An 18,040-nucleotide genomic window follows, 5' to 3' on the forward strand; every position below is an offset into this window, starting at 1 on the left:
TGACCTACTGATTATAAAATAATATTATTCACTAATTTTACCAAATTTGCTCCAGGTCCTTGAAAGCAGTTTAAAAGTGCATTGTTCTTATGTATAATTCATGTATAATGTGGTCGTTATGCACTTCTCAGTGTTATAGCATTAGGAGAGAGAAACTTTTGCATTTTTATCATGAATCTTTCTACCCAATCATCTTTTTAAACAACTCTCCTAAATTATATAACTTACTTCTCTCACTATACGTCCCACGGATCTTGATAGAGGTCAAGTTGTTTAGGAGCTTCTGAAATTCAAAAGGGGTAAGAGCAGGCCTCCAAGGGTAATCTGTTGCTTCATGGAGCCTGGAGAGAAAGAAAGGGCCACATTAACCTCTGTAAGGATAAATCTGGATGTTCGGGAAACATTTTTCATTCATTTTTCCCACCAACAATGCAACGCTCTGACACATCAAATCAGAAATGAGACCACTGGTTTGGTAGTACAACTGGAAAAGATAAAAGTAAACAAAGGAAGCTCCCCTTTACTAAATTACCATGATAACCCACAAGTTGTTCTTTAATGTTTATCTAGAGGCCAGTTAAACTTAAAAGATACCACTTTCACAATGTTTGTCAAGTCTCAGTTTACAAAGAAGGCTATCTTACCTGAAGACGTACTTCACAGTGGTCTCACTTGGATAGGAATTGCCCTGAGCGATCAAGGGCACAGATACTCTTAAGCCAGCTCCCTCAAGCACAACGTCTTCTGCAGAGAGACGAGTATCTCGCCTGTCCACTCGAAAGGAGAATGAGAGGTTCTGACCATAACTCAACACCTGCTTGCCCAAGAATTTTGCTGAAATGCAGACACAAAGGTGGGCAAGAATGTGACACTGAGATTAAACAGAAGCACACAGCAAATCAGACTGCTTTCTAGCCTTACTTACCTGGAGCAATGAAGTACCTAGGAAAGTAGCTGTCTGAGATCACAGCGATATCTTGCCTCTCAGAGGACCACTCAAGAGATGCTTCAGAGCCATCTCTCTGTTCCACACGCCACCCATCCTCATCTGCAGGCATAGAAGGAAAACACAAGCACTTTATATTGTAAGCATCGTGAATTCGTCCTCTATGTACCATAAAAATGTGTAAGACCACACCTTGTATACAGAAAGGCAAAAATAAACCTTTTTTGTTTGTTTTTGTTTTTTTTGAGACAGAGTATCGTTCTGTCACCAGGCTGAAGTGCAGTGGTGTAATATCAGCTCTCTGCAACCTCCGCCTCCCAGGTTCAAGCGATTCTCCTGCCTCAGCCTCCTGAGTAGCCAGGACTACAAGTGTGGCACCACTATGCCCAGGTAATTTTTGTATTTTTAGTAGAGACAGGGTTTCACCATGTTGGTCAGGATGATCTCAATCTCTTGACCTCATGATCCACCCACTTCGGCCTCCCAAAGAGCTGGGATTATAGGCGTGAGTCACCATACCAGGCCAGTAAACCTTTTTGAATAAATGGATCCTACAAAGTACCTACATATGCTATGCCACTCAAACTAGATTTTACTTTATTACTATTTATATAACATTTGCAATCACTATTCATCGCAATACATTCTAAAGCCAAAAGTACATTTTCATTAAATTAAAAGGCTAAACTAAAAAACCATGCATGTTAAATAATATAAAGTATTGCCAACCATCAAAAAGCCCTCCAAGAGTTACTGGTGTTATTTTTTAAAATATTCTAAATGTAGTCTCACAGTTCTAGCAAGTTGGGGGATGAGGTCTAAATTACCAATCTGAAAGGTAGAGGAGATAGAATAAGCACTGTAGCCAGCAGCATTTGTACAGACAGAAGAATGCCCAAAGCAGAAGCAGGGTGTGCAACCCCTAGGATTAGATGATTCCAGATTAAAAAATCCGGGTTTGCATCTGAAAAAGATTAAGACAGCATCAGTTAACTATTTTTTACTTGAAATATGATAAGAGAGAAAATACAATGCAGCTAGAGAAAGAATGCAGTACCTTTCACAATTGAAGCCTTCCACGTTGTCTTTGCAAACACATCTTCCTGTTTCAATGTTACATTCATCTATGCTGCCAGAAGGATCACAAGAGCATGACCTATTCAATGGAAAACGGATAAAATAATCAGAGATGGGAGAAAAATTCTACTCTTAAAGTCAACCTTTTGTTTTACATGTTAACAGATTTTTTAAAAAAGAAATACATATAGAACAAAATGCATCCTAAAGTCATTTTTATGTTTGGTTTTAGTCTAAGATAGTCATCTCATTAAAACTCTGCTTACTGTCTGTACAAACCAAATCCCTTGTGGCTCACCATTACAGCTAGGCCTTAGTCTTGTTGATAATTATTACGGGAAAAATGTTACCCGGCTGCCAATAAGCCACAGATCTATTAATATGTGTTGACTATATATAGATTCTGCCCCCTTCTTCTGGTTTTGAAAATATTTTACCTGCATCCTGCCTCAGTAAGAGAATGGAATCCAGGCCGGCAACGGTCACACTTGTCCCCCATCACTCCTGGCTTACAGCTGCATCTGCCATAACTATCACACTGTGTGCTCAGAGAGCCTAAAATGAAAAGAGCTTATTGTCAAGCACAAACTCGGCCAGATACTTAAGTAAAATCAATGTGCTAAAGAAAGATAACTGGTAACTAAAAGCAATACCTGAGAACAGGTATGCAAATTCCTGATGGTCACAGAGACAATAAAGACCAAATTTTAAATCAGAACTCTCTCAAAATCACACCCTTTTAAGCTGTGGGATTTAAGTTTCCAGATACACTCTAGGATGAACCTACTCATTAATATTAAAAAACACAAATCACTTTGTACCCAGTGGAACACTGTACACAAGATCAGTTACTTCTCTGTGGGAGACCACAGACCCGTAAGGCCCATGTCTAGAATTTAAGTACAGATAGGTCTAAATGACAAAAATAAAGGTCAAACTCTTGAAAAAGTAGAACGGGCTGGACTAAGAATGCTGTGCATCTTTGTACACACACCAACATGCTTAGAAGAGTTCAGCACTCTAAGGAGATTAGACTAAACAAAATCTTTAACAAGGAAGAACTCACAAAGCAGTTAACCTTTTACAGTCGAAGTTCAAACGGTCTCTAAGATCCTGTCGCTAATTATTTACAGAACCATTACTCAGGCCACCACCCCTGTCTTACACACCAGAAACTCATCTCAAGTTCAACTTGGTTAAAAAAGGTGGAGGCATAGGGTAGAGACAGATCTTGGCTCATGTCTGTGTTACAATAATGTATACACCTCCACACTTAGCTATGCAAATGCCTAGGAAACAAAGCTTTCCTTTCTGGGGGTCCAGGGAACCATCATTTTGTCTTTTAATCCATCTTCCTGTCACTTACCCACAGGACTACAGTGGCACGGCGAGCAGGCTTCATTGTTTCCAAGGCGAAAGAAGTTCTCCCGGCACCTCTCACAGTGGGCGCCATCTGTGTTATCCTGGCAGTTGGTACAGTGGCCCCCATGGCCAGTAGAACGATACAGTTCAGGGTCAAAGTAGCATTCCTGGGATCGACCATTGCAGTCACAGGCTGTCAGTCAAAACATATGAATTACACCAGATCTGGGTATTAAGAACAGCATTTTAAGACTGAAATGCAAACATAATTTCCCACATCTCTGAGAGAGACAGATGGTGGTAGACTAAGAATGACTGCCAGATGCACTGGTAGTCATCTTGTTGATCATTAACAACAAGCAGGCCGGGTGCAGCGGCTCACGCCTGTCATCCCAGCACTTTGAGAGGCTGAGGCAGGCAGATCACCTGAGGTCACGAGTTCCAGACCAGCCTGGCCAACATGGTGAAACCCAGTCTCTACTACAAACACAAAAAATTAGCCAGGTGGTGGCAGGCACCTGTAATCCCAGCTACTTGGGAGGCCGAGGCAAGAGAATTGCTTGAGGCTAAGAGGCAGAGGTTGCAGTGAGCTGAGATCGTGCCACTGCATTCCAGCCTGGGAGACAAGCACAAAACTCTATCTCAAAAACAAACAAAAGACCGTATGTCTCAGGTTACCCCAGTCTAGATATATAAATAATCTGGCACTTTGGAAGTTAGAGTCTTTGACTCATCTGAGGCCTAAAAAGTTAAGGTAAATTGAAGCCTGCATATAAAATGCCACCTTGTTTTTGGAGTTGATACTGAATAAAGGCTAAAGATTCAGGATAATTGTAATTTGATTTGACTTTTACTTGTATATGAGCAGTTAGCTGGCAGCAGGTTAAAATTAGTGCCTCTTCAGATGAAAGGAGAATTCAAGGGAAGTCTAGGTCCTCCAGAAACATCCATATACAGGGAAGCCTCAATTCCAAATGGGTGGTCAGTTAAGTAGCTATATGCTCTGCAGAGCACAACCATATCTTAAAACCAAGTATCTGCAGTCACAGAAATTCCTTACTACATTTATAATAACAAGATATTTTTCTGAGTTATTGATTCTTCCCAAAATACAGACTGTATCTTGAAGAGTAAATAAAAAGAAGTTTTATTTGGTTTCCAATAGAACAGGATATTGTTTTTAAAAAATATTTGAATTAATCATTTTTTGAATAATCTTTCTTTTCTAACACAGACTTCTTCCAACCAAAACCATGAATATATTTTGATTTGTTTGTTTGCTGGAGACAGGGTCTCACTCTGGAGTGCAGTGATGTCACCATAACTCATTGCAGCCTCAAACTCCCGGGCTCAAGTGATCCTCCTCCTCCCTTAGTAGTCCCAGCTGGGGGGACTACTAAGTAGCTGAGAATACAGGTATGTGCCACCATGCCTGGCTAATTTTATTTTTTATTTTTGCAGAGACAGGGTCTCACTATATTGCCCAGGTTGGAGGCAAATGAGTCTCCCACCTTGGCCTCCCAAAGTGCTGGAATTACAGGTATGAGCCACCATACCTGGTCCCTTTTGTTCTTTTTCTCTCTCATGATCAGTTTTTTATGGTACAGTATTATAACAGAATTTTTTTTTTTTTTTTGAGATGGAGTCTTGCTCTGTTGCCAGACTAGAGTACAGTATTGCAATCTCAGTTCACTGCAACCTCTGCCTCCTGGGTTCAAGAAATTCTCCTGTCTCAGTCTCCTGAGTAGCTGGGACTACAGCCGCTTGCCACCACACCCAGCTAATTTTTGTATTTTTAGCAAAGACAGGGTTTCACCATGTTAGCCAAGATGGTCTCGATCTCTTGACCTCATGATCCACCCGCTTTGGCTCCCGAAGTGCTGGGATTACAGGCGTGAGCCACCGTGCCTGGCCAATAGAAAACTTTTTTAAAAAACTTGTCATTGCCACCAAAAATTAGAGTTTTGTTAAGTTAGTTTTATAGTGCCCTTTTCCTTCTTCATTCGCTATTTCTCTTCCCTCAAGCCGCCTTAACTTATCCTTCAATCAACCAAGCCCAGCCCACCTGAAGATCTGATGTTCTGAAACTGTGAAGCAGAATAACACCCCTGTCCACACTGTCCCAACCCACAGCTAAAGCAGAGGCCACAGCTCCCGCCTTGAGAGAAGGCAGTTCTCTTTCCTAGCCCCAGCATTCTGACAATAATGCAGTATTGTCACGCCATCCAGAAACTTCACTCTTTGAGGTGTCACAGTACTGAAGGGACCACAGAGAAAAGCAAATTAACTTAGTTCCTCATCAAAGTCCTTTAGCTACAGTACTAAGTTCATTTGCTAGAGGTGAACTGGCAATGTTTAGTTTTTTAAGTAATTTCCTAGACAGACTGAACATACATTATTCAGCAGAATGCTTTTCAAGCACACATGTCAATTTATTTAGATGCCACATCTTAGGAGTATTTCATTCTTGTACCAGCCTTTATTGTATAGCTTCCAACACTGAATATTACAGTTCAGTAATGGAATTAAAGAAGCTTAAGCAAGTGCTTACAAAAGTTAGAGGAGGCTGTTAAATTTTACTTGCAAATCTTAGGATTTGTTGAAAAGACAAGTAAGAAAATCTCCTCTAGGCAGCTCAGTGTAAACGGTCATGAGTCAAGATAGTGGTACCTTCTAAGGGTTTCTGCCAATAATTTTTTATTTTTTTTAGATGGAGTCTTGCTCTGTTGCCCAGGCTAGAATGCAGTGGTGCAATCTCGGCTCACCGCAAGCTCTGCCTCTCAGGTTCAAGCAATTCTCCTGCCTCAGCCTCCCAAGTGAGTAGCATGCACCACCATGCCTGGCTAATTTTTGTATTTTTAGTAGAGGTGGCGTTTCACCATGTTGGCCAGGCAGGTCTCAAACTCCTGGCCTCTGGTGACCCTCCCCACTTGGCCTCCCAAAGTGCTGAGATTACAAGTGTGAGCCACCACTCCCAGCCCTTGCCAATAATTTCTGCCAGTTAAGAGTATCTTCTTTCTTATTCTGTATTCTTAAGAGACTGTGATAAAGAATATTTGTAAGGACATAAGAAAATTATTGCTGCTTTAAAATCATGATTACAAGGTTTCCTTCTCCTGACATTTCTTTCTCTATCTGTTCAGAATAAACCACAACATTATGAAGGAATAAACAGTGTTTTAAGTTTTTAAATTTTACCTTTTTCTAGGAATACTAGGACCTATTTGTCCCAAAGCTACCCACCTCTCCACTGGGGAAGTGGGAAAATTCTCCCTGTTGTACTTTTTGGTGAGATAAAGAAAAAATGGTTTTGAGAAATAATCTTGTGTGGCTGTGCACAGTGGCTCATGCCTGTAATCCCAGTACTATGGGAGGCCCAGGTGGGTGGATCACCTGAGGTCAAGAGTTCAAGACCAGCCTGGCCAACATGGCAAAACCCCGTCTCTACTGAAAACAAAAATTAGCCAAGCATGGTGGCGTACACCTGTAATCCCAGCTACTCGGGAGGCTGAGGTAGGAGAATCACTTAAACCCTGGAGACTGCAGTGAGTTGAAATCAAGCCACTGCACTCCAGCCTGGGTAACAGAGTGAGACTAGTTCTCAAAAAAAGGAAATAATCTTGGAATGGCCATCTTAGCCTAGAACTCATCGTATTTAATACATGTTAATCAACTACCTTGACTGCCTGAGCACTGATAAAAATAAGGCTATTTTAAAGGGGGACAAAAAAAAGTAGAGAAACCATATTTTGGAACAGCCTACACTGGCCCAGTATTTGGATCTAAGCAAATTTCTAAATTTTGCAGATGCTGCTCCATCTCTGGTACATGTGCTCATGAAGGAAACAAAACCCTCAGTTTGCCTTTACAGTGAATTGCCCTCATCTATGACTTTCCTCTGACTGAATACAGTTTACTGTTCTACACTCTCAAATTACAGAAAAAGCATGGCCTTTCAGAGCTTTCCTTTCAAAAAGGAATAAAAGGAAGTCACCCATTCCTTCTTCCACCCTTGGAAGTCCTCAAGCCAATGGACAGACTGATGCCAAGGGGCACTCACGCAGGCATTCACTGGCACTTTCTGCAGTTGCCCTCCTCCACGGCCGGTCATTGAAGAAAGGAAGACACTTTTCACAGTCTACTCCATACGTGTTATGTTTGCAATTACACACCAGCTTATCAAATTCGTTTTTCATACACTCACTTGCGTGTCCATTACATTTACATCTGGGGAGAGAAGAGACACTCCAAAAAATGGAACGGCTGCAAAGTCCCAGAAATGCACACACAAAAACTAAGTACACAGAGAACTAAAAACAACCTATGAATGCTTTTGAGTTTTACCATTCAAAAGTGTAAACTGAGGAACTGAGCAAAATTAAGTAATGGCTGTCTCAATTTTCAAGGATGAAAAAAAATTAAACAAGGTAGCTTTACTTAGCAGGGGAGGGGATTAACCAGACATGAAAACAAAGTCCATAACAATTTCTGAGGATATCTGTAGGATCTATTCCTGAAGTCAAACCTGTATGTCAAGAACAGCAGAGTGTACTGGTTCAGAAAAGCATAAACTCTGAAGCCAGGCTGGCTGGGTTTGAAACCCTCCCCTGTCACTTATAAGTATAACCTAACTTCTGCGCCTCACCTGTAAAACAGGGATGATGATAATTCCTATTTCACAAGGTTATTGGGAAGACCAAGGAGTGCTTTATTTACATGCTCAGGATTGCACAACCACAAAATAAGTCGAACATCAGCAATTATCTGCCAAAATGATTTTAAAGTATTCTGACCTAGGCTGGGCGCAGTGGCTCAAGCCTGTAATCCCAGCAGTTTGGGAGGCCGAGGCGGGTGGATCACGAGGTCGAGAGATCGAGACCATCCTGGTCAACATAGTGAAACCCCGTCTCTACTAAAAATACAAAAAACTAGCTGGGCGTGGTGGCGTGTGCCTGTAATCCCAGCTACTTAGGAGGCTGAGGCAGGAGAATTGCCTGAGCCCAGGAGGCGGAGGTTGCGGTGAGCCGAGATCGCGCCATTGAACTCCAGCCGGGGTAACAAGAGCGAAACTCTGTCTCAAAAAAAAAAAAAAAAAAATTCCGACCTAAACGTGGTGAGACACAGTAGATAACTCACCACCATATGGATGTCTGGTAGTCAGACTAATATCCCCCAGGCTGTCTGGAGCAAGAATCCCCGAAGGAACCCCTAGATGCAAGTATGATAATAAACTAAGGACTCATGGAAATTCCCATGAATACTAAGGTGCACCATGGAATAGTAACGTTGCTCTCATTTTCTCTCAAGCTCTTATCCTTGACTGCCACACAAACTTTGATGCCCCCATGACCTGAAATTTTACATATCTATCAACAAACTCATTAGTTTAGCTCATCTTCATTTTATTAATGGTACCACCATTCTCCTGATCACTAAACCTTAAAAGCACCTTTGACTAAAGTCCTGATCATTTTTCCTTCACAATAAAATGCACATATATGTTCCTTTCTACTCTGTTGCCGCCAGCCTAATGTCATGTATTTGTTGCCTAACCCAGTATCATATCAAGAATATAAATTCCCTCAATTGTGCACTACTTTTACCCTGTTTGCACATTAATCCTCCTGGCCCACTGTTTTCTTATCACAGCCCTAATCCAAAAATTCTGCCTGATTTCTCATTGGTTACAGGTCCTATCAACTTTCACTAAGCACCAATCTCATACCAGGAACAATGTAAGCAAAAGTAAGTTTTCTGCTCTTGGGATATCATGGTCTAATACAGAGAAGGTAAGTCCAAGATTCTTCACCTGCTGTTTAAGGTCTCTGGCTACCAAACTATCTCTTGGTTTACAACTCTACAAATTCGTAAGAGATTTTTCTTCAGTTAAATGGGTTTATACTCTACCATCTCTAAACTTCTGCTCATGACATGTCCATCCCCTTGTATCCAACCCAGGCATTCTCTCCTTCTTACCCAAAGCCTTCAAGACCCAGCTCAGATGCCATCTGCTTCGCTAGCCTAGCAGTTTTGGATCATTCTTGACATGTGGCATCATTTCTACTGCTGCTTTATCTATTTTTTAAAAACACGTGACTACCAGTATTTTAGTTTTCACATATTCATACACTGCATACCCTGTTCATTTGTAAGATCCAAGAAGGTGAGAACTTCTCAGTAGGATAAGGTGAGTCTTACCTTTCCTCAGGTGCTTCACAGTGCCTTTGCACTTACATTGTCACTAAGAATTCACTAAGTGTGTTGATTTGACAAGGTTTTGGAAAACCTCCTTGCTTAGTTTCCAGAATAACGAGAAGATCTGACAGTGAAAATATCCTAGGCTGCTGTCTGTCTTTCCAGCCAGGTAAACGTTATCACATAAGAAGGAATGCCGCTCCTATTCTTGGTAGAAAAAAACATCTAACAACGGTATTAACAGAGTTGTAAACAAGTTGCTGGATTCACCTTCTATGCCAAAGCTCCAAAAGCTTTCAAGACTAATTTAATACTTTACTTACCTGCCACCCACAGCAAAATCAGAGATCGCATAATAATAGGACTTGAGAACTTTGGGATCGTTAAACACTTCATCTCCAAAAGTGTTCAGGCGATTAAGAGTTACTCTGATGTCAGTGGCAGTTACCCATTCCTGTCAGGAAGCAACAACAGAAGCATAAAAGAGAAGTGGAGGGCCTGAAAATGTGATATACATGTGACAAAGTGTTCTAAATCGCTAACTTATCATTTAACTTCTGTCCTCTTCTAGCACTAACTCTTATTATAATACTCAATGACTTCTAATAGTTTTCTCCTTTTTGAATCTTCCCTTCTTTGATTTGTTACTTTACCACTCAGAGTCTCAAAAAGCAAGGATGACAATTAATTTCTTTGCAAGGCTGCTGACAGGCTTAAATAAAATACAATGTGCAGCATACATTAGGGACTCAATACACATGTCCCTTCCCTCCATCCTGCATCTGCACCTCAAATCCAGTCAGGGAGAACAGCTCAGAGCTCATGGGGCACTGCTCTTGGATCAGAGATGCTGCTCATTGCCTGTGCCTGCCCATTTTATAGCACCTATTTCTCCCTGCCAACCCAATCCCCTACTGACAGATCTGGGGGAGATACCCAAGTACTTGCTAACAAATTATTACCTGGGCTGGAACCAGCTGGATGTTGTCTGTGTTTGTCTTGACCCTCCCCACAATATCACCTTCTCTCTGAGGCCTTCCCTGGCCACTTATCTAACATTGCTACCCCTCCCCAACTCCCTATTTTCCACTCTCACTTTATTTACATTGTCTTTTTCCACACACACCCTCCCCTTCCCACCGTACTGTAAGTACCATGAGCGTAGGAAATTTTTGTTTTGTTCACTGCGATTTCCCTAGCATGCAGTAGGTATGCAAACTATTATTTGCTAAGTGAATGAATGAATTTGAAAAAATCACAACTGATCAAGTTGGTAGGTGTACCATAACGGCAGAGGACAAGAAGCGGGGCTATACAGTTTTTCCCTGGGTTTTATGAGATCTAAACCCTTACTTGGAGCTAATTTCAGGCAGATGTTTACATGTGTGGTAGAATGCTATACTAATGATCCCAGTGAATCATGTCTGCTAGGGCCCACACCCAGTACAGGCTCTTTCTATGCTGACTCTAGGTTTGGGCGTGTGACTGGTTTTGGCAGAGGGTACACCAGAAAATGTGACATAAGCAGAGGCTTGATAAGTACTTGTGCACAGGGACTCACCCTCCCAGATCACTTCCACTGTGGTGTAAAGCCCAGTCTAGCCTCCTGATGACAAAGGACCACAGGGAGACAGAGACCCAGGTCCCAGCTAACCTGCCAGGTGAGTGACCCATGCTAACAAAGAATCATGAGAAATAACAAATCACAGTTATCTCAAACCATTAGGTTTTGAGGTGGTGTATTACATATAACCACTCAAAGACAGCATTTTAAGTTTTTGCTAGGGACTGCACAACAAAATCACCTTTGGAGACACAACAAACAAGTGCAGAGGTGCAGACGCCTATGTTTTCAGAAGGCTCCAGGTGAGTCTGGGAGGCACACCCCTGATTTGGAACCACTGCCTTAAGCCACACCAAATACCTGGCATATAAAACAACACACAGAGCTCATAAAAGCTAATCTCCACGAAGCCTTCAAGCATAATTAGAAAGGAGAAGAGACGATGATTTCACCATATCCAAACTTGGAACTCCAATAACAACTCCTACTCACGGTCACAACGGTAGGAATCTTTTAGTGGTCTGTAATGTAAATAGCTAAACATATCTCTGTTTAATGCTTATTATGTCTTCTACAGGCTTCATCCTTATCACAGCTCTCTTTGAATAAGAGCTTCTCAAAAAGCTAAGCCATTTTTCTTCCTAATGGGCATCTTTAAAGAACAGACCCTGGAGCTAGACCTTGAATGCTTTGAATCCCAGTTCTGCCAATTATGTGTGATTTGGGGCAAGTTATATCCTTTCTGGGCCTCTGATTCCTCATCTGTAAAATGGAGACAATAAAAGTATCTACCTTACAGTTACTGTGAAGGTTAACTGAGCTAAAAAATTAAAGGGCTTAGAATAGTGCTTGTCACATTATAGTACGCCACAGTAAGTGCTTTAGTAAATGTGAATTATTATTGTAACTCAATGTATGTATAACAATACTTATAATATGGTGAAACTAGGAAGGGTTTCCTTCCCCATCTGGGAGATTTCAGGTTCTGCAGGGAGGTTCAGGGAGCAATGAAGACAGGGAGAGAGGCAGGAGTTCTCTCTCCTCATTGTCAGATCACCTAGAAGTCAAATTAGCTCAACCTCTTTGGCAAATGACACATAATTAATGTTACTGCCTAATAAAACTGACTGACCACCTCTATGCAGATACCCATAACATTTTTTTTAATGCCAGGTCATAATTCATAACATTTTTACCACATGTAGTCTCATTACCACTTGTAGTCTCACTAGTTTCTATGGCATAAAGCACAACAAACACCACAATTCCTACAATCGGGGTAATGGCTCAAGACAGGCAGACCAGGTGCAGTTAGCAAAGATGCCAGAAAACCACAGTTACAACTTCGTATCACTGCATTTTCCTATTGACTCCACTGTTCTTTCTATTGTCTCATCAGGACAGGAAAATGCAATAATTTGCTGTAGGAAAGAAAGAAGTCCGGTAAGTATTTGCTAGCTAATCAGAGTATTGGTAGGTCACCTTTCCCCTGGGCATTTGGTCTTCTGCTTTTTCTTTCTTTTTTTTTTTTTTTTTTGAGATGGAGTCTCACTCTGTTGCCCAGGCTGGAGTACAGTGGTATGCTCTCTGCTCACTGCAACCTCCACCTCCCAGGTTCAAGCAATTCTCCTGTCTCAGCCTCCAGAGTAGCTGGGATTACTGGTGCCTGCCACCATGACTAACTTTTATTTATTTATTTTTTTTTGTTTGTTTTTGTAGTAGAGACAGGGTTTCACCATGTTGCCTAGGCTAGTTTCGAATGCCTAACCTCAAGTGATCCAACTGCCTTGGCCTCCCGAAGTGCTGTGATTACAGGCATGAGCCACCGCACCCAGCCCTGCTTTTTCATCTATCAAAATCAGCTATTCTCTCTGCCATTTATTTTAAACACAACTTAACTCCATTGCAAGGAACACTTTTTTGCAAGGCCTTGGCAAGCACACTCACTACTCACCATAACCTCAGAATTTACCAAGAGCTTTCATGTTCATGCTCTCCCAGCAATGTACAGAAATACAATGGAAGAGGGGGGGCACCTGGACACCCGGAAAAATATATTCTTATCTTTTGTCACTGTCCAAAACCAATCAAATTAGAAAGAGAGCCCTTGAACATAATAATGGATTCCACAGAGAAAGAACAAGAAGATACAACAAAAGTAGAAACCCCAGAAAAACAAGGTATTTCTATTTAAAAATCACAATCGCTTTTCATATAATGTACACAGCATTTGACAGCCTATTATTAGTCTTTCTTATTTCAGTCAACTGATATAGGCTGTCCCCATATTGTTGCTGACTTCAGCCACATGACAGCAGCATCTCCAATTCTGTTAAGGTGCTGAGTACGGCATGCGGCTCACCAGCTTTTCCATAATCAAATAGCCAGGACAAATGAAAAGTTCGCAGAAATCTGAGCAACACATAAGAATTCCATATCATGGTGTATAAGGAATACGCGTGTAGAATTCATGAGAAAAAAAATCTTTCTCAAACAGGGAAAAGTTTCTATCAGGATGTTTAAGTACAATGCCATGGGTACCTAAATTAATAACCTGTCACTAACCTCCATCCTTTTAGGTGATGAGGAGTTTCTTTAATGATCAACAATGGTGCCAGACAAACCTAATCAAAATTTTCTTGTGTAAAAATGAAAGAAGATGGCATTCTCAAATATCTTGCTGCAACTGTTCCCCTTTGTTAATTTTAAAAAAAACAACTTTTTATTTTGTCAAATCAAAAAAGATCCAAGAAAACTGGGTTATTAGGTCAAACGTTCTCTTCAAAAGGTCAGAAGGAAACTGTTTCCACCTCAGCTACAGAGATTAAAGTTAAAATTGTTTGACTTTCTAAAAAAATGTGAAAGTTTACATCCCAGAATAGACCTGCCAGGGCATAAGAACAAACATCAACCAGGCAGCAGGAACAAAACTACTTCCCTTCACTTATTCATAGCACACAGAGAGCAGAATAAAATCCAGCTCTCTGTGTTGCTGAAGAAGTCTACTCTGACCCTGTACCTCAGAGATGGGACCACAGGCCCTACTACAATAATCTTTCCTGCATCTTGCATGTTGTAAAACTAGCTGGCCTCAAGCCAACCTGGGAGAACTTACCTGCAGCACAGGGCTATTGTCAAAGTTATAGGCGCTGGGCCTTCCTTCCAGGGTAGAAAAGGCCACGTTGCCCCCGGTGAGGGGAGAAATGTCACTGAACTCATCAGTACACAAGGCCTGCTGCTCGTCCCCTCCTGTCCTGATGAAGCCACGGTTTGCCTTCAAGTAGGTGTTCTCGCAGGAACCACTGTAGTACTGGTAAGGAATCCAGGGCCCATCTTCCCGCGTGCGCTTGTAAATGGCAAAGCTCTCTGGGCGGCTGGTGTGGAACTTCAGACGCACATAGGTGATGTCAAAAGCTTTCCCTGTGGGACAAACATATCAAAGGTCATAAGTCAAGTGTATGAAGCAAAAAAATCCCGTCTATTCCCACCTAAGTTTGGAACTTGACAAAAGATACAAATCACCTTGTACACATTAAATTAAGAAGACATCAGAACAAGCAGCATATTGGTCGTGTCCAACAGGCTATTCTAAAACAGGAAACTACCTATTTTCCTGTAAAATGACAAATTACAGTTGGGTCCGTAAGTGGGCTCATAAAGGCCTGTTCGTAACATGCATTGTGGAAATTTTAAGTGCAATGAAATCTGGTGGCATATGTTAGTACTGTACTTAACTATTAATTAAAACTAAAACGGAATAAAAAGCACATTTATTCTTAATGCTGGTGATTCAGCAAAAGCTTAAATAAAAGATACAAAAGCAAAGATACGCTGACTTTCTAAATGGGTCTCCAGGAACTTCAAGACTTTAAAAAAACCTCATTCTCTAGTAATTGTAGTGTCACTCCTGATGCAGGAAGAATATCATCAGCACTATTCTTCTACTTACCTACCAAGTTAAGATACAGGCATCTGAAGAAAGGAAAAAGACAGTGTTTCCAAGATGTAGCAGGGAGTAGAATAAGAAAGAGAAAAAAAAATTTCCTTCAGTAGATGAACAATGAAATGGGGGGAAAAAGAAAGGGAGAAAGGAGTGGTTTAAAGAGGTTGTTTGAATATGTTCAAAAGAGAATATACGAGAAATGAACTCTGAGCAGAGAGGAAAAGAGAGCGGTCGCTGGGGAAGACAGTTCCCTGCAAAAGCAGAGTATGATAGTCTTATGGGCAGGATGGCTTGGTTGCCAGCCAGTATGTTTTCACATGAGTAAAAGAAATAATCACCATTCAGTCACACACTGGGTCTTGCTATCTCTAACAATATCTCTGCTTTCCTACCTCTGTGTTTCAGTGAAGATCACAGTTTGGTCAACAAGCATTTGTTGGGCACTACTCTGTGCTTGGCTCTGTGCTACATAAATCGGGGGAGAACTGCTAGACACAGGGATCCTTGTACTCAAGGAGCTTACAGTTTTTTCTCCCTAAGCCAATTAACTCAAGAACCATCCTAACCCTTTCCTACAAAACCCACAGAACAGCAACTTCTGTGCCCTCAGAGGTGTTGAGAAGAGACTTCTGCCACTCTCAGTTCCTCGTACCCACTAGTCCCTGAGACAAGAAGCGATTCCTCATGTGTGGCCTGGACTCCGCTTTGTCTCTCTCCGGCTGCTGGCCAGAGTTCCCCTCTCTCCCCTCCTGCACTCAGTGCGACACAGTAGGGTTCTGCCTCTGCATGGGGTGCGGCCTGCTGCTGTCCTGCTGCTGGATCTGGGACTAAGCAGTGAGGTCAATTCAGGGAGGAAAAGAGCAGAGAGCCCATGCAAGCTATGTGTCCAGGCCACATTCTTCAACTGAGCATTCACTATAATAAAACTGATAGGATGAGCCACATCTGACTATTTCTCAACTGGCCCAGATCTTAGAAGAGGTGGGATTAACTGTCCCTCACATACATGAGACATACTTGCACACACGCGAGCTTCAACACAAAGTCAAGTGGCATGACGGAAAGAACACAGGACTGGGCATTTTGAGACCTGAGTTCAGGTCCTGACTCCCTCCTTTACTAACTATATGATTTTTGCTCTGCCATTTCCTCTTCGTAAAAATGATGACAATCCCTGCCCGACCTACTTCAAAAGTTGTTGGAAGGTCAAACTAAGATCTACACATACTTGATTATTATAAAACTATATACCAATATAAGGTATTACTATAACAGGGTTTATAAAGAAAATTCCTGAACTAGGATTCTGAATATGTTCACACAAAAGGACCTGACTGTTTGTGGTACAGTATAAATATGAATATTCTACCTAGGATGCAGGCATTTTGCCTAGATACAGGTCACACAAATACAGTTTGCATATCTCCTGTTAAAAGAATGCAAGTTTTACCTGTATCTCTTCATTGTGTCAAAAATGTCAAGATGTCACCTTTGAATAAGGGCGAGGTTATAGTAGTTATCTGTGGCATTCCAGAGACTATCTAAGACATTCCAAAATGGTTAAATAATGTGGTTTTACTCATGAGTAAGTGGCCTGGACTGTTCAAAGGCTCACTCACTAGTCTGTGCATTACAGATTATCCTTGCTTCTCTATGTTCTCTCTAGCTTTCTGATATCTCATTGTTCTTTAGCAGCCCAACAGCAGCAGACTGGGCCAAAGGACAGAAGATAAAATACATCAAGCCATCCTACGTTTCAATCAACATCTGTACTACAAAGCCACATTCTGAAAGAATCAGGCATATGTCTATTGCTGCGGCCATAGACACAGAGCCATAAGTAGCAAAATGTCCAGAAAACAATTATACTAGCATTAAACTCGGATGCAGTCTATTTACAGGTGCTGGCCTGGCCTTGCTGGCATTGAGCTTCATTTGCAGGGCCACCTTTTTCATGCCAACCTACAGCCACAGCTGGAAATAAGGGAGCTCTGTGGCAGTCCGTATGGAGGTTGACATACCTCCATGACACGAGAACCATGTGCACTGCCCTCAGTTGCAGTCAATCCCACAGCGCATACGGATAACTACAATTTACAAACCATCATGAGACAATTCCATGACAGGGGAAGTGCATCATGTCTGGAAAGCATAGAGAAGGTCACCTAACCCAGATCTGTGAGTTCAAGAAATGCTTCCTAGAGGAAGTGGTATCTAAGCCCAAGACATGAGGAATGCTTAGAATGAGCTAACCAAACAGGCACCCATCGTCCAGGCATGTATGAAAGCCCAGAGAACACAGAGGAGTGCTCACTGGAGGAATTAGAGTTGTCTAGGGTACTCGAACTAGAGAAGTGGCTGCAGATGAGGCAAACAAGCAGAAGAGTACACCTGGCTACAGTCAAGTTAAGGAGCAACTTCAGCTTAAGCCCGACAGCCAGCCACTGCAGGATTTAAACCAGGAAATACATAATCAGGTTTGATTTTTAGGAAGATTAGCATGGAGATTAGGCTGGAAAGGACAGGAATGAAGACAGGGAGGTCAAGAAGATGTGGCAATAATAAGGAGAGACGAAAGAGGCTGAACTACGATTGGGAACAGAGTAACGCAGGGAAATGAATGGATCTGAGTAAGGTGTAGGAAGCCGTTATCACTAGTAACTTGGTAACTGACGCACTGTAAGGGTGATTGTGAGCTGCTCTGAAAGTCTCCTCTACTTATACCTGTTAGTACCCTGTTTCATTGTCAAAGCTGCTTTTTCCCATTCCATGAGTGGGAGGATTAAGAATAACATTCAGTTTTCTAGTTTAAAATGAACCAGGTGGAGGGTAGTACCATTCGCCGAAATAGAGAACAGAGGAGGGTGCGCAGGACTGGAGGTGGTGGCAGGGGCAGGGGCAGGGTACGAAGATGAATTCAGTTTCAGATATGCTAGTCTGGGGATGCCTGCAA

General features: G+C 41.8%; 1 protein-coding gene across 1 annotated transcript in view; it reads right to left on the reverse strand.

Annotated features, from left to right (window-relative positions):
• LAMC1 (laminin subunit gamma 1) overlaps nucleotides 1-18,040 on the reverse strand; it is a 131,936-nt gene that overhangs the window by 28,717 nt on the left and 85,179 nt on the right. Inside the window, exons 2-11 of the mRNA XM_003925304.4 lie at nucleotides 14,260-14,564; nucleotides 9,904-10,034; nucleotides 7,446-7,612; nucleotides 3,390-3,578; nucleotides 2,461-2,578; nucleotides 2,004-2,102; nucleotides 1,774-1,910; nucleotides 926-1,048; nucleotides 645-834; nucleotides 229-341 (exon numbers count right to left, since the gene is read on the reverse strand). Coding sequence (XP_003925353.1) covers nucleotides 229-341; nucleotides 645-834; nucleotides 926-1,048; nucleotides 1,774-1,910; nucleotides 2,004-2,102; nucleotides 2,461-2,578; nucleotides 3,390-3,578; nucleotides 7,446-7,612; nucleotides 9,904-10,034; nucleotides 14,260-14,564 — 1,572 coding nt within the window. The remainder of the gene's footprint in view (nucleotides 1-228; nucleotides 342-644; nucleotides 835-925; nucleotides 1,049-1,773; nucleotides 1,911-2,003; nucleotides 2,103-2,460; nucleotides 2,579-3,389; nucleotides 3,579-7,445; nucleotides 7,613-9,903; nucleotides 10,035-14,259; nucleotides 14,565-18,040) is intronic.

This window comes from Saimiri boliviensis, chromosome 19 (assembly GCF_048565385.1).
Source record: "Saimiri boliviensis isolate mSaiBol1 chromosome 19, mSaiBol1.pri, whole genome shotgun sequence".
Taxonomy (NCBI): Eukaryota; Metazoa; Chordata; class Mammalia; order Primates; family Cebidae; genus Saimiri; species Saimiri boliviensis.